This window comes from Gossypium raimondii, chromosome 6 (genome assembly GCF_025698545.1).
Source record: "Gossypium raimondii isolate GPD5lz chromosome 6, ASM2569854v1, whole genome shotgun sequence".
NCBI classification, from domain to species: Eukaryota; Viridiplantae; Streptophyta; class Magnoliopsida; order Malvales; family Malvaceae; genus Gossypium; species Gossypium raimondii.
Window position 1 is genome coordinate 59,823,740 of NC_068570.1, and position 26,408 is coordinate 59,850,147.

The 26,408-nt window shown below is 33.5% G+C and overlaps 3 protein-coding genes and 1 long non-coding RNA gene across 5 annotated transcripts; 3 read left to right on the top strand and 1 right to left on the bottom strand.

Moving 5' to 3' along the window:
• Positions 1–1,338: 1,338 nt before the first annotated feature.
• LOC105773355 (RNA polymerase II C-terminal domain phosphatase-like 1) lies at positions 1,339–9,401 on the bottom strand. Of its 2 annotated transcripts, XM_012595150.2 has the most exons (17): positions 8,044–9,398; positions 6,920–7,390; positions 6,501–6,711; positions 6,218–6,375; positions 6,019–6,089; positions 5,766–5,871; positions 5,572–5,655; positions 4,889–5,437; positions 4,710–4,770; positions 4,266–4,396; positions 4,081–4,134; positions 3,790–3,886; positions 3,154–3,389; positions 2,961–3,047; positions 2,362–2,427; positions 2,175–2,248; positions 1,339–2,071 (listed from the first exon to the last, which is right to left on the bottom strand). In XM_012595150.2, exons 1-17 carry the CDS (start codon positions 8,326–8,328, stop codon positions 1,963–1,965), a joined length of 2,850 nt encoding a protein of 949 aa, XP_012450604.1. In that variant the 5' UTR covers positions 8,329–9,398; the 3' UTR covers positions 1,339–1,962. The 2 variants fall into 2 exon arrangements, 1 of the variants encoding a protein (XP_012450604.1); XR_008196835.1 differs by lacking the exons at positions 1,339–2,071; positions 2,175–2,248 and having other exon boundaries at positions 2,365–2,427; positions 3,154–3,230; positions 3,340–3,389; positions 8,044–9,401.
• On the top strand, positions 8,429–9,750 carry LOC128041877 (uncharacterized). The gene is made up of 2 exons (XR_008196836.1): positions 8,429–8,552; positions 9,594–9,750. It is a non-coding gene; the product is annotated as an uncharacterized LOC128041877 (long non-coding RNA).
• Positions 9,751–12,533: 2,783 nt separating this feature from the next.
• Positions 12,534–19,703, top strand: LOC105772625 (wings apart-like protein 1). The gene is made up of 13 exons (XM_012594015.2): positions 12,534–13,214; positions 14,066–14,165; positions 14,357–14,696; positions 14,896–15,008; positions 15,220–15,345; positions 15,479–15,572; positions 15,681–15,788; positions 15,873–16,486; positions 17,104–17,345; positions 17,426–17,570; positions 18,141–18,238; positions 18,322–18,403; positions 19,179–19,703. Exons 1-13 carry the CDS (start codon positions 12,688–12,690, stop codon positions 19,260–19,262), a joined length of 2,673 nt encoding a protein of 890 aa, XP_012449469.1. The 5' UTR covers positions 12,534–12,687; the 3' UTR covers positions 19,263–19,703.
• A 3,803-nt stretch (positions 19,704–23,506) lies between these two features.
• LOC105772626 (polyphenol oxidase, chloroplastic) lies at positions 23,507–25,362 on the top strand. The gene has a single exon (XM_012594016.2). The coding sequence runs from the start codon at positions 23,507–23,509 to the stop codon at positions 25,208–25,210; it is 1,704 nt and encodes a 567-aa protein (XP_012449470.1). The 3' UTR covers positions 25,211–25,362.
• Positions 25,363–26,408: the final 1,046 nt, after the last annotated feature.

Here is a 26,408-nt window from a genome sequence, read left to right on the forward strand (position 1 = left end):
AATTGTTGTTAAATATAAGAAACTATAAACTACTTATTTTTGCTAATTTATTGTATATAAATTATTAACTGTTGATTTTTACTAATTATTTGCATATAAATTGTTGAACGCTTGGTTATTTTACGTGTTCATTTCATGATTATTTTAAGTGTTCATTTCATGATATGTTAGAAGGAAAAAAATTTCTACATTGTAATGTGAGCTAGAATGATTTGTGACAATTGAGGTCGGTATTATAGTTGCAATTATTTATTTATATAACGGTAAATTGGGCTTAAGCCCATAGGTGATCCGAACAATAATATCATTAACCGGGTGAGATTCCATAGACATATGATCGTTATGTCTAAATTATGTCAACAAATATCGTGTCTTAATTCTCTTATTACTTTGCTCCTATCATTACTTTGCATTCAACATTTCTGCCCGTTTTTGTTCTAACATCAATTGGAATGAAACTAATTTTCAAGTGCAAATTAACCTTTTCCAAATTTTTTCAAAATTTAAAATATTATTTTAATAAAAATAGTATTGACTTCTATAGGAATAAATCCCAAAATGACACGTGAACTTTAGTTTAATGTGCAATTGTATACATGAGCTTTAGTTTGATGCAATTATACACATGAAACTTTGGTTGTGTTTCGAATGTATACATAAAATTTTAATTTTGATTCAATCGTACACATTTATAGATCAGTTTATTTTATATTGAATAAATATAATTATTTTTGTATGTAGTATATAAATATAAAATGATGCTATATTAATAATTATATTAATAATTTATGAGAATTAAATCAAATCAAAACTTCATTTATAAAATTACACAAAATCAAAATTTATATATATAATTGCACATTAAACCAAACCAAAATTTATATATAATTTTAAAATTTATCACACTTTTTAGTTCGAATAAATTTTTTAAATTTTCGATATTCAAATTTAATTTGATTTAGACTCAAATAATAATATTCAAACAATAAACAGATTCGGAAATTTTATAAATTTGTATAAATACATATACAATACCATTCCTACTCTTAAGTACTGGACAATGAGTAAAGCCAACTCGTCTGGGATGAAAAAAAAAATTGCTTTACATCAATATCAACTCGATGAAAACTCGGCAAATTTCACCATTGTCAGACTCTGGTAAAAGCTGGCTACCGTTAGTAAGCATCGTTGATTGTTAAGAGTCTCGAAGCTGTGCCGTAGTTTCCATCAATGTCCGCGTCTCATTAGCACTGCTTTAGTAAAAGTATCATGAAAATCCTTATACTAGGAGTTAAATTGGATTTTTTCTCCTTTACTTAAAAAATTGACAAATTAGACTTTCTATTAAAAAAATTTATTCATTTCCATAGTTAAAAACGGGTACATGTATGTCAGGATAAGGTACATGTGACGCCACATGTCACTATTTGGTTATTCTATCAGCTATGTCAATTTTTAATAGTAGAAATAAATGAAAATTTTAAAAGAAAAAAACAGTTTGCTGTTTGATCTAATATTCAAGAACTAAGTTGCCCATTTTTTAGTAAAGGCGGCAAAACGCAATCTGACACTTAAGTACAAGGGCCTCCATAATATTTTTACTGAACTCTTTCTGCAGACAACCGAGTTGTATGGAGACTTTAGTATTTGCAGCATTAACAAAAGAAGAGTGCAGACTGTTGTGGCACCCGCTGCACCTCCCTTTGCTGCGTTGTTGGGCTGTTAGGCGTTTTGAGGGGGAAAAACCCGATACATTAGCACATTCATCATCTGTTTGAGCTTGGTTGTCGCTGAGAGGCAAAGACAAGATGGTGAGTTCGTGCATGTAAATCTTCGCATTCTATCTGTAAAACAACTCTCTGCTTGCTTTCCGGGTGGATTTCAAGTCATGACATCTCATCCGTTAGGCTTTCAGACACAATATGAACAAAGAGCGAGATTACAAGAAAGCTTTTTAGGTCTTCAGGGAACCCGAGGAGCATTCTTGGGATATCTACCGTAAGAAGCCATCCACTGTGGAACTTGTGGAAACTCTGGCTTTAGACGTTTACCTTGTATACCTTGCAAGGAACTGGTCCAAATAACCAATGATATAGCAAATAAGAACGTCAAATGGAGCAATAATTGTTTTTCCACATCGAGCCATAGGTAATGGAAAAAGTAAGATCTCACACCTCAGAGAACTCTGACGATTATGCGTAAATTGACCAAGCATTGATCTTAAACTTCCAAGGGCCTTTTCAGCAGCCTAAGGGGGAGAAAAAAGAACATGTCAACTCAGTTCCTTTGCCCAGTTCCTAAGGGGCAGAAACTATGGATAGTAAAGAAAATGAATATGAACATAAACAAAAGTATAGGTACCTGCATTTTAGCCTCTTCCCATGTCAACCCAGTTCCTTTGCCGAAAACCTGCCCATCTACTTCAACCTAAATGAAGCCAGAATAGACAAACTGCTATAGTCGAGGGAGAAAATTAACTTAAAAATCACAATTTTTTTATTTTAGTCTAAAAATGACCACAACATCTCTTTTACCCAAGAATGTCTGAACCAGACTGAATTTGCCGATCGAACCGGTTGGACGAGTACCGGTCCGTAGAATGACTTTGAACCGACTAAACCGAGAACCAATATGGACCAGTTGAACCGGAAATTGAACCAATTGAACAGGATTTTTTTGAATTTTTAATGATTTTCTAATCGAACCAGTGACCTGACCGGTTCGACCACTAGTCCGGTTTAAAAAACATTGCTTTTACTGCAACACGAAATAATAACTGAAGAGTTTTAACCAAGAGGAAGGAACCCCAAGAAATTCAGAGATCAATTAGTTCAGGCTCTTAAAACACATAGTTCAAGTTTATGGTCTTCAATTCTCATTGTGTGTTGTTTCTTTTTCCTCGGTTTACAAGAACCGATCTTGGACTAGATCAAAATGAAAAAAAGTCATTAAATGCTAACCTGTGCATATACTTCATCATTCTGCAATGGATTAAATGAAGACGGAGGCTGTGCTTGAAAAGCTACCCCGAGACCCTCCATCATGCACTGTAAACAAACCACAAATTACCAACCCGAAATAAAGATTACATCAGTGCTAGTAATCAAACATTTTAAAGACTAAAATAACTAATGAGTTCCTGAGATCTCTCACTAATTCTTTAAGCACAGCGATTGAACCCATAGATCTCTTGGAGCCTTCGAGCCTCGGGTCAACAAGCCTAGGTGATTCTGATGCAATTGAAAACGACATAAATTCCTCTTTAGATGATGGTTGGTTCCCATATGAATTCATATTACCAAGAAAGGTAGTGTCATTCATGTTGGACAGCCTACTTACATCAGCTTGTGCAGAACCAGAATCAGGCTTAATATGGGACAAATATGTATCTGCAAGTATATTGTAAGACAGTTAGAATGGCTCCAAAAGAACCTACTACAACAAGAGAGCCTGAATGAATCAATGCACAGTGACCAAAACAAGAAACATGCCAAAAAGACATTCCTTTGAGATCTTGCACCATGAGTATTTATAACATTGGCCTACTATATTACTGGAAAATATAGCATTGTTCGAAGTAGTTGTCTTTCAGTGTCTACCCTCTTTATATCCAGTTTATATCACAAAGTTCAATAAAGCAAAGATTAGGTGTAAGATTATTTCTAAGTTTAGCTCTTCTGCATGATTATTATTTCTCTAAAAACCATTAGAGTGGATATCATTCGGTCAAATTTATATATACAGCGGAACATACTTCTAGATAAGAATACAAAAAGGAAGATATATTACCAGCTAAACATCTTATAGAATCCTCAGCAGCCTGACACTGGGCTTCTCTTCTTGTTTTACCAATCCCTTCACCGATTTTCTCCCCGGCAAACCAAGCCTACCACAGATAAGAAAGAGGATAAGCAAAGGAGAATTGTCTCCATATTGAAATACCAAACAAAATCAAACCCCAAAATACTAATTATACTAATAATAATCATATATATTCTAAAAATCCAAATTAATTTTGAACAACAGACCATAGCATGAAAAAAGCAAAAACTAATTTACAAGTCAAAGAGTTTATTAAACCTCAATGGAGAATTGCAGGTCAAGGCTAGCAACCAAAGCTGATCTGAATTCCACCTACAAGTTTTAGAAACAAAATTTAGAGGCAGTAAGAATACAGAGAGCTAAAATGAAGCATATAGCTATATCACATTTGTAAACATAAACATTATGGTCCAACTCAATAATACAAATTGCTTCTGAATTACCTTGGCTCCACACTTCATTGCAATATCTTGTAAAACTGCAACTGGGGTTTCTCCAATTGGAATAGTATGTCCTGATTCAAAATCAAGAGCGTTGTGGAAAGAAGATGATCTACCAAGTGGTATCTCCTCACCTTAAAATATAGAACATCCATATATAAATATAATGAAATCAGACAACAAAAGTATGATCATTCAAGCTGAACAAATATCAAAGTAAACAACCTAGAAACACTTCAGCCTGCTAAAAAACTTGTAACAAATATCAAACAAAAAGTACTAATCTATTAACTTCCATTGAAAAGAAAATTCAAGTTTCCAGGAAGAAAAACAATAAGAGAATTGAAATCAAATGAAAAGAATAACAGTTTTGGCAGTAAGAAGGACGCATTGAATAAAAGGAAACTCAGCATTCATCTCAATGTCAAATTAATTGCTTCAGCTTACCTGAAAAAGAATGATAACTAGATGTATTGTTTAACCCCAATCGGTCATCTCTTCGAAGTGCCTGCAAATGAGTTATGCTCTCAGCTAATTATGTTTCACCAAGTAAAGGTAACTTTAACCTTCCACTTTAGCATAGAAATGAATAGCTACATGCCAGACTGCCACAAAGAACAAATTACCTCTTTTTGAAATCTTCGGTTTTCATGAAGAATTCTATCAGATGGAATAGAATTCTCAAACTTGGGGAAAAAGGGCGGATGTCGATGTTTCTCAATATTCATTCGCTCAGGATCCAAAGGAAAATCTTTGGGAACTGCTCGGTTCAGTTGTCGTTGGCTCATCTCCTCCTCTGCAGGAAACCAACTTCCACAGGATTGAGCATGAGGGATTGGAACTTGCATTTTAGGTCCTACAGGTGGAAATGCAGGTTCTGGTGTGTGATCTCTGGTATCTTGCCCATGCTGCAGTATCAGAAGCCTCCTCCTTGTATCAGGATCTAATTCTGATTCTGGAACCTCACCTTCTTCTCTTGCTGGGGAACTTTGCAAGCTTTGTTCAAGGGCCACAACAGGAGCCACTGGTGTAATCACTTGAGCTGCCTCAGAAAACTGAACTATTGGCAATGGAACTGAACTAGGAGTTGGTATGGTGAATTGTAGCGAAGGAGCAAGCCTTGGATCTAGGTTAATAGCTGCTGAAGAGACTGTTGATGCAGCTGAAATTGCCTCCTGCATAAACCAAGCAAATGAAAAAGAAAAAGTTAATAAATTAAATCCACACATATATGAAAATAAAGAGAAAACAAGCATAGTGTATATAAGCCTAGTTCCATGAATCAAAAGAGCCTAAGAATGTCAATTACCTTTAGTCTTCTTTCAACCTCAGCATCTGCCATACCATTAAACAGAGGTTGATCTTTGTTTCCATTTGAAGCAGAACTGTCATCCTGAAAGGCATAGCAGATTTAGTAATGAAAAAGGAGCAAAGTAGCAAATCCAAATGTGACTTATATATATGAGAAAGTTAAAGAAAAGGCAAAAAGCTGTCATGGCTAACCTCAGAGACCAAATAGTTGCCCACATCTGGAGGTGACGGAATATCTTTTGTATCATCTTCATATGAAATTTCAGGTATTCTTTGTAAAAGGACTTCATCATATTCTCTGTATCAATTTCCAAAGTTATTTCATATTTTCAAGAAAATTTTGGAAGGCATAAACAAATGTGACCAATTGAATTGCTCAATCTTTAGTTTAAGGAAGACACAGTTACGCAGTTGTATAAGTAATAAGGAATCTTAGTTTTATTACCTGAAAAACCCGCCTCTAATATTGCAAGCAACATTTCTTGCAACACATAGAACTGGAATAGTATTATTTGCCTACAATACAATGAGTTGCAATAAGTACATGTTGCTAAAAAGATGTTGAAAACTAATGCTAATATTGCACTTGTATGTTGTTGTAAAAAGGCCCATAAAGAGGGGAGACAATTTCCCGTCATGCATACTTCAGCTTGAGGGGCATGGTAAGGGGAAAATGCAGGAACAACATGCACACGAGGTTGATCTTTCTGATCCCAAACTTTTAAGCGATCATCAATAACCAATGCCATTTTTGGATGGCATATTCCATCTTGAAAGACATTGAATAATGATTTCCTATAACCTATTCATACAAAAAATAATTAGTAGGAAAAGGAAAAAAAAAAAACCCAAAACCATTTAAGACACAAAACAGATCTAATTGCAAGTTTTGCATGTAAATCAGCTTGATCAATATAACTAGCTTACCAGCCTTAACACAAACAATACGATCCAACAATTCTTTTGAATTTATCAGATTTGACTCGGGATCAAGAAGCCTCCACATTTCCAAAGCATAATCCCTTTCAGCCATTGTACAAACATAAACCTCAAACCGTTTTCGTCCTCTTGCAGTCAAGTAGCTTCGGAGATCCTCCCATGCAGGTCTCAATCTCACAAGAACACTAGTATCACGAATCTATGAGAAATATAAAATCAATCAATTCAATCTGTCCATCGACAAAAAACCATAGGAGAATATGAAAAAGCCTCTATATGATCAACTGCATACAGTTCAAATAGTTCCTCATTTACAGGATGGAATAAGGCAGCACTGAACCATCAAACACAAGAAAAGAACAATTGAACATGCAAAATATCTTCACTGGAATCAATAAAGCCTATACCTGTGGATTGATGCGAGTCAGAATAATGTTTTTCTCTTGTAACCGAATGAGCGGTCGAATAATAGGTTGATGACTATCAGAATAGGTTGGAACAATCTCTGACTGAACCTTTATCACCTTCCCATTTTCAACAACCTGATCATTCTCTGCATACTGCTTTAATATGGTCTTATCATCTTGATAATGCTTAACCTCTGCCATCAGAGCCGCAACGCGTTGTGGATCAACCTCAGTGTTTATCTTTCGTTGTAAAGACTCTATTCTGTCCTCAAAGGAGCGCATTGTATTCGCAACAATGAGAGTTTCATCCAGATCAAAGACAATTCCTAGACATCTTAGGTTCAGCATGACAAGACAAGAATCATAGAGTCCCCTTCCTACATTGAATCCCCAGAAACAGGGTCTGTAGCTATTCCTAGAATACATTGCAACCAAATGGAGCTCAGAATCCCTCATAGGCATTACTGCAGTCTGGAAGCACCAAATAACACCACCATTAATTCTCACAAAAATTCCAATAAGAAACAAAAATGAAGTGGCATAAACATCATAGAAGCTTTCCCCAAAAAATTGTAAGATTTGATCCAAGTAAAATTCATCCACAAGGGACAAGCTTTGCTAATTATAACAGGCTTACAAGGCAAATGCCTGTAAATCAACAAGGGTAAACAACTCAAGAAATTCAGGGATAATTAAGGCTTCTAACAGTTCAAGTTTCTGATGATTTTAAAATGAAGTTAGGAGAAGTTTGTTGCGGTTCACGAGTTCATCTCCATGCGTTCACAACAATTGTCAAGAAATTAATAATCAATAATATCATAATTCCCCAAGAAAACCAGTTCATATTTCTTTTTTCTGGATGCATATTCAGTTTAGACAGTTCACTGAAATTCTCAGTTCTCTAAGTTGATGCAGTGTTTTAGCAAAATTCGTCTAAAATTCAACTTGGGGTCCTCTAAAAACATCTGTCCAGTAAATTAATAAGTTCCTGAGCAATTTTAACATAATTTTCTTAACTTTTTCTTTGTTTCCCTCTTGGGTTTTAGTTTTAGCTCAGTTTTTCTTTTCTTAATACTGGGTTTTTGTTGAAGTTGTATGGGCAAATTGGTGGGTGGGGGCTATACCTTGTTGTTTCTGATACATTCAGAGTGCAAAAGATGAAGCCGAGGCATATCTTCAGAAGCAGAGTAGCTGCTGTCCTTTGATGGTTCCATTTTGAAGCAAATCCCATTACAAGTAATGGTATGAAGCACTGCCAATGGAGGACATCTCTCACTGCTTTGCGTCAAATATTCTATCCTGATTTCCTTCATTTCTTCTTCCTTAAGCTGCTGTTGTTGTCGTGGATAAATCTCCACATATCCCAACACCTCTTCCCTTTGATACACAATTGATTTGTACATGCTCATCTTCAGTTTGAGATCGTCAATTTCTCGTCAAAATCTCGTCATCAACAATAACAAAAAAGAAACTTTTACGAGTTTTTTTTCGATCGATTCGGTTCTCTTTAGATTTTGACCAGATTTTTCTTTCTATTTTGCAGATTGCGAGTCCAGTAACAACAAACAAAAATCAATTTGAAGGATCAAAAGCAAAAATTAGGGTTTGTCTTTATTTGGTCAGATTCATTCAGGTAGATCTGCGCTTTTTGGAGAGTTCGATCTCAAAAGTTCTTTTAGAAAAACTTAATCAAGGATCTCGCTTGCTTTTTTCTTTGCATCAATTATTTTGTTGATTTTCGATTTTTTTTCCTAATTTTCTCGTCTAAGAGAAAATATTGCTAAAAGAAAACAACGAAAAAAAAAAAGTCCTAGATCCAGAAATTTGTTGATTCTCGATTTCCTTTCCCTAATTTTCCAGTCTCAAAAAAAGAAAAACAGCGGGGAAAAAATCTAGATCCAGAAATTTGTTAATTTTCAATTTTCCCCCTAATTTTCCCGTCTCAGAGAAAAATATTACTAAAAGAAAAACAACAGGGAAAAGAATCGAAAGCCATAAATTTGTTAATTTTCAAAATTTCCCCTAATTTTCCCGTCTCAGAGAAAAAATATTACCAAAAGAAAAACAGGAAAAAAAATACCCTAGATCCAGAATTTTGTTGATTTTCGATTTTCCCCCCTAATTTTCCCGTCTTAGAGAAAAATATTACTAAAAGAAAAACATAAAAAAATAGATCCAGAAATCTGTTGATTTTCGATTTTTCCCCCTAATTTTCCCGTCTTAGACAAAAATATTACTAAAAGAAAAACATGAAGAAAAAAAAAACCTCTAGATCCAGAAATCTGTTGATTTTCGAAATTGTTTTCCCTAATTTTCTCGTCCCAGAAAAAAAAATATTACCAAAAGAAAATATCAATGATTTTGGTGAAGAAGAAGCGAGATAACCCTAGATCCAGATAACCCTATATTTCTGTCCTTAATATTAAACAATTATAAATTTGTTGGCCAAAAAGAAGGATAAACCAATTTTATATATTCGCGTGAAGAAGAGCCTTTCAGCATTGAGATGCTGGGGCTGATTTTCAATTTTCCCTTTCAACTTTCTTTAAAATCCTATGTACGAATGATGACGAGCTGCTGGGAGGAAAAGGACTAATTTAGTAATTGAGGGACGTAACTGAATATGAGGATAAAATTTTGGAGTTTAATGATGTTTTTGAAATTTTTGGATTAGGTTAACGTCCCGGACGGTTAACGTGGCGTGTTGCTATTGGACACTCGCTTATATGGTGGTTGTTGTAGTATGTTCTAGTGATGTGTGCCCGTGACTACTCGTGTTGCTTTAGATTTTCGTGATTTTTAAGGATTTTTATTAACGAGTTGTTAAATAATATTATTATTTTATTTGAGTTATGTTTTGAATTTCAAATTTTTTACTTTCAAAAAATAAAATAAAATAAATATTTTTTAAAAATCAAAATTTTTGGAGTCAAATCTCATTACTTGTATGTATTTTTGTAGGTTTTATATAAAATATAATAAAAAAACTATTTAAATAATATTTGTTTCTTGTAAAAATAACTTGGTTTTTACAATTTCACGATTTAATTGAAACTCGATTGATGGATAGCAGCAACTCATCTAGTAGCACATTGAGAGAGGCTCTTCACTCACACATCAGAAGCCACTTTGCCAACCATCAAGGAAGGATCTCATCGTACCCAAAAGGGCCCATTACTTGCACGTTAAGGAGCATCTCACCTCTTCTCATGAAGCCACCTTGCTTGCACCTTAAAAGGGAAAGAGTTAACTTCTGAAACACTTCCTATAAGTTTTTTAGTATTTCTTAATATTAAATGAATTGTATAAAAATCTATTTTATAGATAAATGAACTGCAAGAAAGATTAGGCACGAAGCATGTCAATTAGTACATTTGGACAATAAATTCATCCTACGAATATGGAATGTAAGGCATTTGAAAATGTATTATTTGCAAGCTACCCGTCGTCCAAGTATGTAAACCTAAGTATGTTCTTAGAAATAGGACAAAGTATTTATTAAAAAAACCATGCTAAGTCATCTAGGAAGTATATTGTCACAATGAGAACATCTCTTCGTAAGCCATGGCATTTCAAGGGCTTCAGTTTCGTTTCTAGCAAAACCTCTGAAGGCTCTAATGCCCTATTGGGCTAGGCCTTTTAATGACCGACTACTAACGAAACAATGTCCTTTAGGGCCCCAATTCCTCTTAAGGCCTCATTGGACTAGGTTTCGTTTTAGGCATATGCCTTCCAAATGCCCTAATACCACATTTGACTAAGCCTCTTAAGGCTCGTATACTAAGGGTGTGCAAAATTCAGGTAAAACCGAAAAAATTCGGTTAACCGACCGAATTTGGTTAATCGGTCGGTTAACCGAATTATTTCGGTCGGGGTCGGTTAATTATTTTTAAATTTTTCTGTTAACGGTTAATTCGGTTCGAAACCGGTCGGTTAACCTAATTTTTTCGGTTTAACCGAAAAAATTAATAAATAAAATTATAATATATAAATAGGCCCACTATTCACATAAACCCAATCCAAACCCAAGTATTCAACCTAACTCAATCATAAAAATTACAAATAATTTAATAAATAAAAATAAAATTCTAAAACTAAAACTAAAACTAAAGTCTAAAAGTCTAAAAATAATTTAATTATGTAGTGATTCAATTCGGTTAATTCGGGTAATCCGGTTAATTCGGTTAATTTTTAACCAAAAATAAAAAATATATAATTTTCGGTTAATTCGGTTAACCGACCGAATTAACCGAAAAAATTTCAGTTCGGTTATTTTTTTTGAAAAAATTTCAGTTCGATTAACGATTAAAAATTTTGAAAGGTCGGTTAATTCGGTTAATATTATTTCGGGTCGGTTAACCGAATCCATCAAGCGAAGCCTAAAAAAAGCCCTAACTAAAAAGCAACTGCCTAACCCCACTAGGCACAGCCTCCTAAGGCTTTAATACATAACATTACAAGATGTCAAGTAAGACAGGAATACTTCTAAACAACTCATGAAAACTGATTTGTTATTTTTAATTAGATTTTAAATAACGTATTCATATTTAATTATAGTGATAACAACAGTTGTTGAAATTTTATTTTATTTTATTTTCAAAACAAACCCACAAAATATTTTTTTATCTGCACCAAACAAATAATAAATAGACAAAAAAAAGATTTTAAGAATACTTGTTTCACATAGTATAAACTTATAGAAAATTTTAAAACAAAAATATCATAATATCATATTACCCCATCTCCAATTAATATTCTTCCTTCTTTTTATAATTATAATTTATTAATGTTAAAAATCTCCATTTTTATCGATAAATTTTCTTCGATGCTAATTGATTGAATATGTCTAATTACTTAATGCTATTTATAAACCTAAATTTAAATTTTAATTGATATATAACTTTATTTTACATAAATAAACATTTTTTAAAAATAAAATTAACACAAATTTGTCATGTGAAAATTCTTAACTAATAATTATAATTATCACAAATTTTTTTCTATATTTTATGTTTAGAAGTAATAACTAATTAATAATTCTAAATTAAATTATAATTATTTTTAAAATTAATTTAGTAATATGGTGGAAAATAAAGGATAAACTATACTCAAGGTCACTAAACTATTAGTAAGTTTACGTTTTGGTTACTCAATTTTAAAAAGTTACAAAATAGTCATTGAACTGTTCAAAAGTTTTCATTTAAATAATTGAGCTATTAAAATTGTTACTATATGACTTTCTTTGTTCGCGCGAAAACTCTCTTTCCCCTTTTTATCTACAGTTTAATTTTTTTTATGAAACAACTTTAAACATTATGAATTTATGAATCAAAATCCAAATAACTTTATTTTTCGATCTCCAATACTGACCATTAGATCAATTTGGACCCAAAATATGTTTTTCTACTCGTTAATAGATATTGATCAACCGTATTAATTGTTGAATCATCGTTAGGAACTCGCTAGATGCTTAACACTCAAGTGAATTAAATAAAAAATTTTAAATAGTTTAATAAATTTAATGAAAAATTTCAAATATTTAATGACTATTTTATAATTATTTACTCAAATTGCGGGTAGTTTACTCTAAACTTAAAGGACTTGATTATTTATGCTCTCTCTCTCTCTCTCTTAGTTCACCATCCAAGAAAGGTCTCTTAATTTCAAACTCTTTTACTCGCTAGATTTGTTGGGTTATCAGTTATTTGCCAGAAGTACCCTTTTCTTCATTTTCAATGTCAAAGCCTAAATAGCGCCGCCGTCGAACCATGATCGTTAGAACTTACGGTCGCCGCACCCGTGGTTTAACCAGAACTTTCTCCGACTCCGTAAACGACTACGTTTCCGACTCCCCTCCACTCTCTCAAGAAACGGTGCCGTCTGAGGACGTGTATAGTTTCCCTTTCGCCACTCAAGAGTCATCTTCCTTTTGGCCATCATCACAAGAACTCAACGACGACGTTTACAAGGACCGTGTAACGACAGGTTTGGAAGCATCCCACGGTGGTTTCGGTTTCGACGATTTGGGAAACGACGTCGTAGGGAGATCCAAGAAGCAGAAACAAAGCCAGGGTAAGAAAGAGGTTAGGGATTCTTCAATTCCTTGGATTTCGGTCACTTCGTCTTTGATGGAAGCTCAAGAGTACGGGGAAATGATGGAACATGTTGATGAGGTTAATTTCGCGCTCGATGGGTTAAAGAAAGGTCAACCAGTGAGGATCAGAAGAACGAGTCTTTTGTCTTTGCTTTCAGTTTGTAGTACGGCTCAACAAAGGCGACTTTTGAGAACTCATGGGTATGTTTTTAATTCTTGTCCGAGGGGTGTTTTTTTTTTTGGGGGGGGGGGAATTTAGTGATTTGGGCATCTGGGTAATGTTAATTTTGCGGGGATTATTGAAATTTGGATGTAGATTCTAGTATGATTCAAATGGACTAGTGATTTTGGGCATCTGGGAAGTGTTAATTTTGCGATCGATTTTTGAAATTTGAATGTAGATTCTAACATGGCTGTTATTTTTTTTATTCAAATGGACTATTGATTTGGGCATCTGGGTAGTGTTAATTTTTTTATGGATTTTTGGAATTTTGATGTAGATTCTAGTATGATTCAAACGGATTATTTATTTGGGCATCTGGGAAGTGTTAATTTTGCGATGGATTTTTTAAATTTAAATCTAGATTCTAGCGTGAAACTGCTTTATTGATTCAAATGGATTAAGGGGTGTTTTTGAGTCGTGGTTTTAGGCTTTTAGGGTTATAGATTAAAAATGTTGGGATGAGTTTGAAAATTTAAAATCCTTTTGGTGGATCTCTACATTCTCCGAAGTAGTGTTTGGTTGGATTTCAGAGTATGAATTTAGTTCAAAATTAGTCTAAGTTGTGTGATAAAACATGTATATATATATGTATATATATTAATCTGTTCAGCTTATTTGGCTTTCTGAATTTATACTTTTAAGTTCTTACAGTAGATTTCATTCCCTATCTAAAAGAATGATATAGATAAAAAGATTGAGTGGGTTCTCTGAGTAAATATATATATTTAACCAAGGATATGCATGATGGTTCTATTGTCTTTTGGAGGGTAGAATTACTGTGATTTACTTTGCATTCCTTACTCTGGCATTGCAAATATGTTCATTCCAGGATGGCAAAGACAATAATTGATTCTCTTTTGGGTCTCAACTTTGATGACACCCCAAGCAATCTTGCTGCTGTTGCTCTTTTCTATGTCTTGACAATTGATGTAAGTTTTTCAGTACTTGAAGTTGCAAGAATATATTAGATATCATTTTTGCATCATAAGTTGTAGCTTATATACTTTTTCACTTGTTTGCATCCATTTTTTAAGATCACCTTTTGGATTTAGTTAAATAAAATGTTTGGAACATGTTAATAATAGTATTAATTAAGATCTGTATGAATCTATTATGTCAGGATCAAGATGAGCGTCTCCTAGAATCACCTAGTTGCATTCACTTTCTAATTAAATTGTTGAAGCCAGTCATCCCCACTGCTAAAGAAAACAAAACAGGGAAAGTGGGTTTTAAGCTTTTGGCACTATGCAAGGATGGTGGCATCTCACGAAATACAACTAAATCGTCGGATTCAAGCTCTGCTGAGATTATTTCCAAAGTTGAGGAAATTCTCGTTAGTTACAAGGAAATGAAGTCAAGATGTGGGGATGATAGTGATTTAAGAAGGCCAGAATTAAACCCAAAATGGATAGCTTTGTTGATTTTGGAGAAAGCTTGTTTGTCAAAAATTTCTCTTGAAGGTATTGTATAGAATATCCGGGAGTTTTAAGCATTTATTTATAGATTGTCTTATTGGAACTGTAATGGTAGCTTAAACGGTTAAACCAAACATGCTCACTTATATGTACATATAAATACATACTCATCTGACTGGTTACTTTTTTCACTCCTTGCTGATTGCTTTCTTCTCTTGCTTTTTTCACTGTTTTGTTCATTCAGATGCAACTGGCATGGTAAGGAAAACTGGGTGCAATTTGAAGGAAAAACTAAGAGAGTATGGAGGACTTGATGTTGTCTTTGAAGTGGCTTTGGAATGCCATTCTGTTTTGGAGGTGTGATCTTGTATGTTATGTCTCATTTTTGTTCTATTGCATTTCAACTGAAGGAGATTGAGTAATACTGCTTTTAATATTGAGAGAGTCATCTGTTCTCTCTCTTACATGTATCCATTCACTGGGAATTAGCAAATTTGTATGCATATATATATGTTTGACATCATTCATTGTTCATGGTGTATGATATAATGCGATAAATTCTCTGCAGGGTTGGTTGGAGCAGAGTTCATCTTCTCCTCTTATAGAAGATAAAAAAGATGTGCAGAGCTTGGTGCTGCTTTTAAAATGTTTGAAGATCATGGAAAATGCTGCATTCCTCAGTAGCGACAATCAGGTGCTCAAGTCTTGATTTTGAGTTGTTTTATATTTTATTTTCTTTTTCAACTTGGTTTGTATAACTTAAAACTGCCATTTATATAAGCTCTTAGAATCGAAATGCCTCACTCCCCCCCCCCCCTTGATTGCAGAGTCATCTGTTAGAAATGAAAGGGCAATTGAACTCTCATGGATCTAGAATATCTTTTACAAAGCTTGTTGTAAGTCTAATCAAGATTCTCTCAGGTAACTGGTGGTGCAATTACTACTTTGAAACATCTCTTTTATTTTTGCATCCTCTTTTATCTGTTGAAAGATTTTTGCATTGTGATTTACCTATGTCATTGTTTCCAGGGCTTTATCTTAAGAGTTCTTCTGCATCGTCCAGTACTGATAGGGACTGTAGTAGTTCTAAGGAAATGGCTAATGCTGATATTTTTGCTCCAACTGCAGAATATAAAGGTATTAGGCAGTCTGATTAATATCGATAAATATACCTTTCTAGTGGCTGCTACTGGTCTTAATCAATTCTTTTTAACTTTGCAGTGGATAGACGTGATGTTGTCTCCACCAGTTCGTCTGAAAAGTCCTCTAGCTTGGATTGGTCCTTCTCTGGAAAGAGCTTCAATGCATCCCAGAATGATCCAGGGCCCTCAACTCGGTGGTTGGGTCATTCTGTGTCCAGTTCCCAAACTGCTACTGCATCTTCAAATGACGGTTGTTTACCAAAGATGAGAGTCCATTCTTCTAGTGGGAAATTAGGAAGTTCATTTGATAGAATACCTGGAACAAGCAATAGATCAGGGACTCTTTGCGAGAGATCTGATGGTACTAAAAATGGCAACCAACAACTTTTAGAGGATAGTCAAGATCCTTTTGCATTTGATGATGATGATTTTGTGCCTTCGAAGTGGGATGTACTATATGGGGAAAAAAAGAAATCCAGAACCAAAAAACATGGGAAACTTGGGCTAAGAAAGAGAGAAATCCAAGATGAGCATCATTTCCAATTTAAAATGAGCCAACAAGAATCAAGTAATGGGGAAATTTGCCAGAGAGAAAATGAAGAATATCATCATTCTAATGCAACTTCTTGTTCTCAAAGTACTGAAGAAGAATATTCCAGTCTTCTGTCAGACTGCCTTCTTGCTGCTGTCAAGGTATTCTTGAATATGTAGTTTACATTTCATCCTACCATTGCAGTGCTTGTTTTTAGCTTCAATGGGTAATCATACTTTATTCTGCTTCTTGAATCATCCAAATGTATTTGTTGGATTGAATTGGCCTGTGTACTTTGATAGACAAAATTAAGGTAAAAGCACCATGGAGGCCCCTGTACCAGTAGTTAGATTGCATCTTGCCCCTTCTACTCAAAATCTGGGCAAACTAGTCTCTATACATTAGATTAAAGAGCAAATTGGTCCTATCTGTTAAAAATTTCATCCATTAGTACTGGTAAAAACTGTCGTGGTTGACAGAATGTCTGACATGTGACGTGCCACGTGTATCTCATGCTGATGTACAGGGACCAATTTTGACAACAAAAAATGGATGAAACTTTTAACAGAAGAACCAGTTTGCTCTTTGATCTAATGTATAGGGACTAATTTACCCATTTTTTTATTAGAGGCGGTAAAATGCAGTCTAACTCCTAGTATAAAGGCCTCCATGGTACTTTTATCACAAAACTAAACACGTTGATGTCCTACATGTTTCTGGTACACCAGTGTATGTGTGTGTTTTCTAATAACAAATAGTGGGGCTGTTATCTTGGCAGGTTTTGATGAACTTAACAAATGACAACCCTCTTGGCTGTCGACAAATTGCTTCTTCTGGGGCCTTAGAGACCTTGTCTGCATTGATTGCAAGCCACTTCCCTTCATTCTGCTCATATTTACCTCGCATCAATGAAATGGACGAAACTTCAAGTGACATACCTCTTACTGATTCAGAGTTGGATTTCCTTGTAGCAATACTTGGTCTGCTTGTAAACCTAGTGGAGAAAGATGAATACAACAGGTTAGTTTACCTTTTTCATATTCAGTGCAGTGTTTACAAAGCACTGGGACATAACAATTAAGTGCCATGTTTCTATGCAGATCACAGCTTGCAGCAGCTTCTGTTTGTTTACCAAATTCAAAAGGGTCAACAGAGGAGAGTCGCATGGCTGTGATTCCATTGCTATGTGCCATCTTTCTTGCAAACCTTGGAGAAGAGGATGCAGCTGGCGAAGTTCTGTCTTGGGTGAGGACTTCTCTATAAGATAATCTGCTCCCCATCTCTCTTTCCTAGTGGTGTAATTGAGCCAAGCTGAGCCAGAATACTGTTAAGCTTGAGCTCAAGCTTGGCTCAAACTTGATCGAACATATATTTTTAAGCTTGAGCTCGGCTTTAGATATAATTGAGCTACTTGAGCTCGATTAAGTTCATTTACCAATTGTTGTATTGAAGCTCGAGCTTGGCCCGATAATTAAGCTTAGGGTTAATAATACACATATTAAGGGCGATCACATCATTTAATAATATAAAAATATGAAATGCTTGATAAAGCTCGCGAGCTGTTTGAGTCAAGCATTATTAAGCTCAAATTCGGCTTGATCAATAACTTGAGTTGCTCGAGCTCGGTTTGATTATTAATGAATCGAGTTTGAACTTTTCCAAGTTGGACTCGAATAGAGCTTGCGAGTACCAGTGTCTCATTTACATCCCTACTCTTTCCTCACTACTCCTCACAACACGGAGCATTATGTTTTTCGGGTAGTGGACTTTAATATTTTATCATGTTTGACATGCCTTAAATATTGTATCATGCAGAATAATGAAGCGGCGTTGCTACAAGAAGAGAAAGAAGCTGAGAAGATGATTTTAGAAGCCTACGCAGCTTTACTACTTGCATTTCTTTCTACCGAAAGGTTGGTGTATTCCTTTTTATCTTCCCTGGTGCTCCTTTCGATGTTTTATTGCTGAACTTTTTTTTTCTACTTTGTATTGGTAGTAAGCGCACACGAAATGCTATTGCTGATTGTCTCCCAAATCGCAGTCTATCAATTTTGGTTCCAGTGTTGGAGAGATTTGTGGTACGTCTTTAATTTTAAAATACCATGAAAATAATGAAATTAGCAGCTACATTTTCTGTAGGTTGGCATCATATGAGAGTTGATTGTAACTTATTCATCACGTAGTTAAGGCCAGGAATTTTGAGCTTTTCTTTTTCTTGACATAAGTAGCGAGATATAGCCCTCCAAGGATCCTTCAAAGAAATGAACATACCCGTGTTCAATATTCACATCCGAGTCCAACTAACATAGATTTTGGCTATAAGGTTTTGTTAGTTGGTCAAGATCATTTTTGCGTGAATGTACTTGAGAGGTCCCTCTATTATAGGGACCTGATCAGATTAGTGTCTCTACTAGTAAATAGATCAGTTTAGTTCTTGTGCTATTAAAAAGAATCAAATAAGGCCAAATTGGAATATAGTTAACATTTACTATTTAAAAAATATCATTTATTGTTTAACGGAGTTAATATTTTTAAAGTTGTTATGGTTCCGTAAATGATATCTTTTGTTTGGAATTGAATTGCAATTGAAAAAATAATAATTTTCAAGACATTTTTTATACTTTAAATGGTAACCTTGTTACAATTTGGACTTATTTGATTCTTTTTAATAGTATAGGGACTAAATTGATCCATTTAATAATAGAGGTACTAATTTGATCCAATCTCTGTCATTTTTGTTACATGGTTTGATAATGCCTTTCCACTGACCTGAAGCTATTTACTGGATAACTTTCGGAACATCTTGATGCAATCTCGTAATCTATTAACACACTTCCATTTCTCGTGATGCAGGCGTTTCATTTTACGTTAAACATGATTTCTCCGGAGACTCATAAAGCTGTGAACGAAGTGATCAAGTCGTGTAGGATACCATGAGAGATCTAATGAAAACTTCTGTACAGCCAACGTTCTCTGTTTTAGATTAGCGGCACCACCTGCAGATGAGGACAGGACTTGCCGGAAAACTGTATCGAGCTAAGCTCTCTGTTATAGTGCATTGACCCTTTTGTTTTTGCTTTTACCCCACCCACCATTCTTCTTTTTTCTGTATTTCTCTTTTCTGATAATATTATTATTATTCTTTTTGTTACCCTATTTCATCTTCTTCAAGCAGGCCTATACACACGTATATGAAAGTGAAAGCATCTTCAATTAGTTTTTCTTTGCCGTGTGTATGTAACGTATATATATAGTCCATATATATATAGTGCTAAACTGTGTGCTTCTAGATTTTGTTGATATTTAGATCTGTTTATGCGGCAGATGATTTCTTTTGACTCGTATTGGCTTGGACAATGAAAGTTTTACCTTGAATTATATCGGTTTGATCTAAGGACTTTATTTAAATTTAATTATAAAAGGTTAAATCTCTACTTGGGGTCTGAAGTTGATAGGGATTTGAACTCTTTTTTTTTTGTACTTATATTTGTTTTCACATTTGAGTTTGAATTTCTTTTTGTGTTTAAATTAGTTCTTGAACTTGACATTGTTTTTATATTGGAGCGTGAACTTGGTAATTATTGCATGTAAGGTTTTCATGGAAATACCACAAATTAATTTGGACAGATCAAGTCTCAATACGGAAATAATTGTCAAGTTCAGGGTTTAATTTGACTAATTTACCTATATAAATAATGAAAAGACCATTCGGTCGGGATATTCGTAGTTTATACAATGTTACTTTTCACCAATGCGGTTTAATTCAATTGAGAAATTATTGAAATTTCATTCTTTTTATAAAATAGTAAATATTATTATGATTTTTGAGAATATTTGTTATTTTATAATTTTATAAAATCTAGAAAATACATTTAATGAAAATTCGTGGGTGTGCCATAATTTATTATATATTTATATTATCATTTTAATTCACTAATTGGACACTAACTGCAAAATTACCAAATGATTAAATTTTTAAAACAGACGTCTTGTATTAAAAAGTAAAAATTTCTCTAGTCCCTCTTAATTTCAAAATTGAGCAAATTGGTTTTTTTTTTAAAATAGAGTAATTTAATACTTGTCAATTTCAAAAGTGAGCAACTAATGACACTTAATCACAAAGTTAATATTTTCATCAATTGTACATGATTTTGATTGCTATAATAACAAATTTAGCACCTAAAGTTTACACATTTTGTCAATTTGGTCCTAATTCAATTAGTTTATCCCACAATACGTGTCAATGTTGAGGCCGAATTTGTTGAACTTTTTAGAATTAAGGCCAAAATGACAAAATATGTAAACATCGAAGGCTAAATTTATTAATTTACCATTCAAAATTAGGTACAATTGACAAAAGACATTAACACTAGTTGCTCACTTTCGAAATTAACAATTATTAATTATTGTAATTTTTTTGAGATGGACCAATTTGCCCGATTTCGGAATTGAAAGGGATTGGAGAGGCCATTTTTACTGGGGTTAAATCCCTATTTAGGGCTTAAACTTGGCTACAACTCCTACATTGGAGCTTGAACTTTTTTTTGTTGTTCAAGTTAGTCCTTGAACTTGATAATTATTCCCACGTTACAAACTGAACTAGGCTATTGTTCCCATATTAAAACTTAAACTTGACAATTGTTCCTGACAACATCGGCAATGAACTTCAATTAAAAACAATGTCAGAGGTCCCTAAAAGTCCCTTCAATATTAATGATGCACAAAACCAATCCTCCGACACTAAATCTGGCCCGACCTCCTTCGGAACTTCCTGAAAATGAAATGTCACAAAAACAAAACTAAATGAAACAACTGAGAAAAACACTAAAAAGCTACTACTACTAACACCGTTATTGATTTTAAAGAAAATAGAGCATACTATTATCACCACCACCACTTTCAAAGAAAGCAGAACGATTTTTTATTTACACATTCTTCCGCTCGATAGCCCTAGACGAAAGGGGGTTAGCAAGGGCCTTGCCCCACTCCCGAATGGGAAATTGCTTCTTTAGATTTATAAAATTTAAAGTTAATATAAATTATAGTTTGGCCCTCCAAAATATTAAAATTTCAATTTAATCATTTTGAAAACCATAAAAATATAAACAATCCAAGGATGAAATTGCTAAAAATAGAGAAGAACCAAAAGAAACTTTCAAAGAAGAATGAAGAGAAAAATAATAAAGAAAATCTATGATTTAAAAAAAAATGAAAATGCTTTGGGTTACGCCAAACTGATGTATCCTTATAATGGTAATAACAATGACTAGTTCCTTTTACCCAATTGAGTTATACAATCAACTAAATCACATTACATCTTGTTTAATCAAATCCAAATTTTCAATTAATTATCATGTATAAAAATATTTTCATATTTAATATTTTAGAAATTTTGCCTCGTTTTTTAAAGTTAAATTTAGTTACTAATCTTTCAAACGAGTGAAATTGTTTATAAGAGAAATCTTGACTAACTATGCTAGCGTGACAACTCAATGGTAATATATGTATACTTCATCTGAGATGACCCTATTTGTCTTATATATCACGTCAAAAAAATGATTATAAAAAAATCAAAATAAATTATAAAAAGTTTATAAAAATTAGCATGAAGTACACGTGAATTGTTATGCAAGCTGTAATTTTTAAAATTTAATGTTTTAGTCAATATTTTCATTAAAATTTAGCTTAAATAATAATAATATGAATTTCTATTAAATACAAATAACCAAATAAAATTGGGAAATTCCATTTGATATACGAAATGTTCAAATTTATACAATAAGAAAAGTAGTAAGTGTTAGTAGTTACCAATTAGCTAACTCCTACAATAAGAAAAGTACTAACTTCTCATTCTCATCATTGTCAAACTATGAAATTTGATTGTGTAACACTATTTCTATAATTCCAATTCAAAGAAAAAAAATTATAGGTCTAATTATTGTTTTAGTCCTTTATTATGTTGAAACTTGAGATTTAATCTCTCTATATTAGTAATTTAATCCCTTTACTTCTGTAATGTTCTTAATAGGTCTAGATTGATTAGTTGCCTTTTTTGGTAAGAAAAACAACCTTTTAAGTATTCTATTGGCAAATAAATTTAGGTTTACATGCAAAATGGACCTCAAATTTATGGCTTTCTCACTTAGGTGCTTGAAGTTATTTTTTAATATTATGTCGGAAGTTGAGATTTAGTCCCTCTGTGTTATTTGATCCCTCTACTTTTATAATGTTGTTAGTGGATCCAAATTGATAACAGTATTAGTTGTTGTTAGAGTGATTATGTAGATTTTTTTTATAAGAAAAATAGCCTTTTTAAGTATTCTATTGTCAAATAAATTTAGGTTTAAATGCAAAAATAGTAACTAAAGTTTTTTTTTGTCAAAATAGTACCTAAAGCATCAATTTCGTCGCATTTTACCTCAGAAAATAATACCAGTTAATAAGATTATGGCATGTGACATGTTCTTATTGGATATCGTACACTTTTTGGGTAAAACGAGACGAAATTGATAGCTTAGGTATCACTTGACAAAAAAAAAAAAAAAGAAGATACATAAGTGGAAAAGTTGGTGTAGTTTGGGAGGTAAATTTGTAGTTAAGCCGTAAATAAATTATTGGTTGAACATGATTAATTGGATTTTCATACGGCCCTGATTGTATCATTGAATAATAAAATTAAAATTTAAAAAAAAAAAAGAAATTTCACTCCATGGTGTTTTCAATTTGGACCTACTAATAACATTACAAAAATAGAGGACCAAATTCAAGGGCGAAGCTAAAAATTTTATTTGAGGGTCCAGAATTAAGTTATAAATTTTGATAAGAGTTAAAATGTAATTTCACAATTGTATTAGCTAATATATTTTAATTTTTAAAGGATTGAATAAAAATATTATAATTTTAGGGGCCAAAGTGCAATTTCACCATACTAATTTATAATTTTATATATTTTAAATGGTAAAAATGTATTTTTTTCAACTTTTTGGGGCCAAGCCCCTGCCTCCCCGCTCCCGCCACCCTTGACCAAATTCTACCAAATCAATGGAAAATAATAAATAAAACTTTACTTCCAATATAGTATAAGGACTAAAAATGTAATTAGACCAAAACATTGAAGCAAAATTCGTTTATAAAAAGCCATGCAACGTTGATCAATCACCATAGTGCTCAAATCCAAAACAATGGCTACCATTTCCCCATCCATTACCTCTTCGTTCCTTCCAAAAAAATCAAAATATTCTATAATTAAAAACCCTAAATTCAAAAACCCTAAATCAATTCCCTGCAAAGCCATTAATGGTGAACAAGAACACCCTAAGCACAAGTTTGATCGAAGGGACGTTCTCATTGGCCTTGGAGGCCTTTATTATGGAGCAGCTAGCCTTAACGATGCAATGGCGGCCCCGATATCTGCCCCAGAGATGGAAAAATGTGGTCGTGCCGATGTACCCGAAGGTGTCCAGACGACCGATTGTTGCCCACCGGTGTCAAAAAGGATCTTAGATTTTAAACCGCCATTTTCAAATTCACCAGTACGAGTCCGGCCGGCGGCGCATTTAGTCGATGATGAATATATAAGGAAATATTCTAAGGCGATTGAGCTTATGAAAGCTCTTCCACATGATGATCCACGTAGTTTCATGCAACAAGCTAATGTTCATTGTGCTTATTGTGAAGGAGCTTATGATCAAGTAGGGTTTCCAAATCTTGAACTTCAAGTTCATAATTCATGGCTTTTTTTCCCTTTTCATCGATATTATTTATATTTTTTCGAGAGGATTTTAGGCCATTTGATTGATGACCCGACTTTCGGTTTGCCGTTCTGGAACTGGGATTCTCCTGCCGGTATGTGGATGCCTGATATGTTTATGGATACTAACTCATCTCTTTATGATAAGTTTCGTAACTCGAGGCATTACCCGCCAACAATGGTGGATTTGGATTATAACGGTGAGGACGAACACGAAACGAAAATGAACAAAGATCAAGTGAAAAGTAACCTAAGTATTATGTATAGGCAAATGGTTTCAAATGCTAAAACCCCTAGACTTTTCCTCGGTGGACCATTTCGAGCTGGTGATGAACCATATCAAGGTTCGGGTTCTATCGAAAATGTTCCGCATGGACCTGTTCATGTATGGTGCGGCGACGATAAACAACCCAACGGTGAAGATATGGGAACTTTTTATTCAGCTGCGAGAGACCCCATTTTTTACGCTCATCATTCGAACGTTGATCGAATGTGGAGTGTTTGGAAAACCATAGAAAATATCAATAGAAAAGATTTCGATGATCCGGATTGGCTTAATGCATCGTTTCTTTTCTACGATGAAAACGCGAATCTGGTTCGTGTTAAAGTTCGTGATTGTCTTGACCATCGAAACTTAGGTTATGTCTATCAATTTGTTGATCTTCCATGGCTGAAAGAGAAGCCAACACCACGAAAGCTAACAAAGAAGAACAAAGCCCCGCCGCCGCCTGTTTCGAGCACGGAATTCGTTTTGGATAAACCCGTGAGGGTGAACGTCGAAAGGCCGAGGAAATCGAGGAGCAAAACTGAAAAGGAAGAGAAAGAGGAGATATTGGTGATTGACATTGAGTTGAAGGGAGATTTGTTTGTCAAATTCGACGTTTACGTGAACGACGAGGATGATGCAGGTTCGAACATTGGGTCTGAAAATACCGAGTTCGCAGGGAGCTATGTTAATGTCCCAAATAAACATAAACAAGGGAAGACATTGAAGACACGTTTGAGATTAGGATTAACAGATTTGTTGGAAGATTTAGGGGCAGATGATGATGATGGTATTGTGGTGACTTTGGTGCCTAAATATGGAAAGGGTAACATCAAGATTAGTGGCATCAAGATTGAGTTTGATAATTAAATTAATTAATAATTATGGGGTTCAATTATTCTTGGTTGGTTTGGGAAAATCTGACTTTTCAACTTCCAAGATTGTTGGTATTATATTTATTTTTCAACTCCTCATTTGTATAATGTATTTGAATTATATAAATTATTTTTATATAATTAAAATGAAACACTATTCTTTAAAATAATTTTATACAATAATTTTATAAATTTTATTTATTTAAAATTATTAAAAATAATAATAATTATCGTCTTAGACTTTGTAATTAATATATAATCTAATTCAAACACAATATTTTCCTTTAATATAAATACAATCTATTTATGAATTGAGAACATCGATATTATCTGATCAAGCGGCGAACCTAGTAATTTTATTTAAGGATTGAGATAAAATCATAAAAATTTTATGTTTAAATTAAATTATTTTAAGATGGGTAAATTACTTTCATTTGATCGAAGGCTAAAAACTAAAAATGTTTGGATTTTTCCCATTTAGGCAGCCCCTGATCTGATTGGTCGATAAAAGCAAGCTACAATAGAATTTTGTAAGCTACAAATACTCGTGTTGTTGTATTTATATTATTTTTATGTCAATTTTTGTTATTAGTCCCTATACTATTTGCGAATTATAAATTTAATTTTTGTACTTTAATTTGATAATTTTTAATCTCTATACATTTCTAATTTTAAAATTTCAATACTGACTCTAACGGCAACAGTTAAGCCCGTTAGGTTAAATTATGCTATTAGCCCCATAAGTTGTGGATTTAGCCCTTGCTCTCCGATTTGATTATTTTTAGTCCATATCCTATGTTTTTTAAAATTTGAAATTTCAATTTTGACTCAAATGATAGAAGTTAAATCCACTAATTAAAACAATTGTTGCACACACGTTAGTGAAATAAACAGTAATGTAAGATAATTATTTAAATCACAAGATCGAACCTGAACAATATATATATATATATATATATATATATAAGATCTGGAAAACAGAAATTGAAAATAAAAAGTGGATCGAAATTTTATACTCGTAGGTAGGTAGAAAAATCGACTGGTAATTGAGGCTTGTTTTTACAATTTCCTTAAGACAAATTTGGCCGCTCCTTTGGTGCTGGAAAAACTTTGGTTGACTGTCTCCCATGATACAACAACAAGATGAGCATGACGAAGATGAATTTTTAAGCAAAAATAAAAAGGCTCAGTTA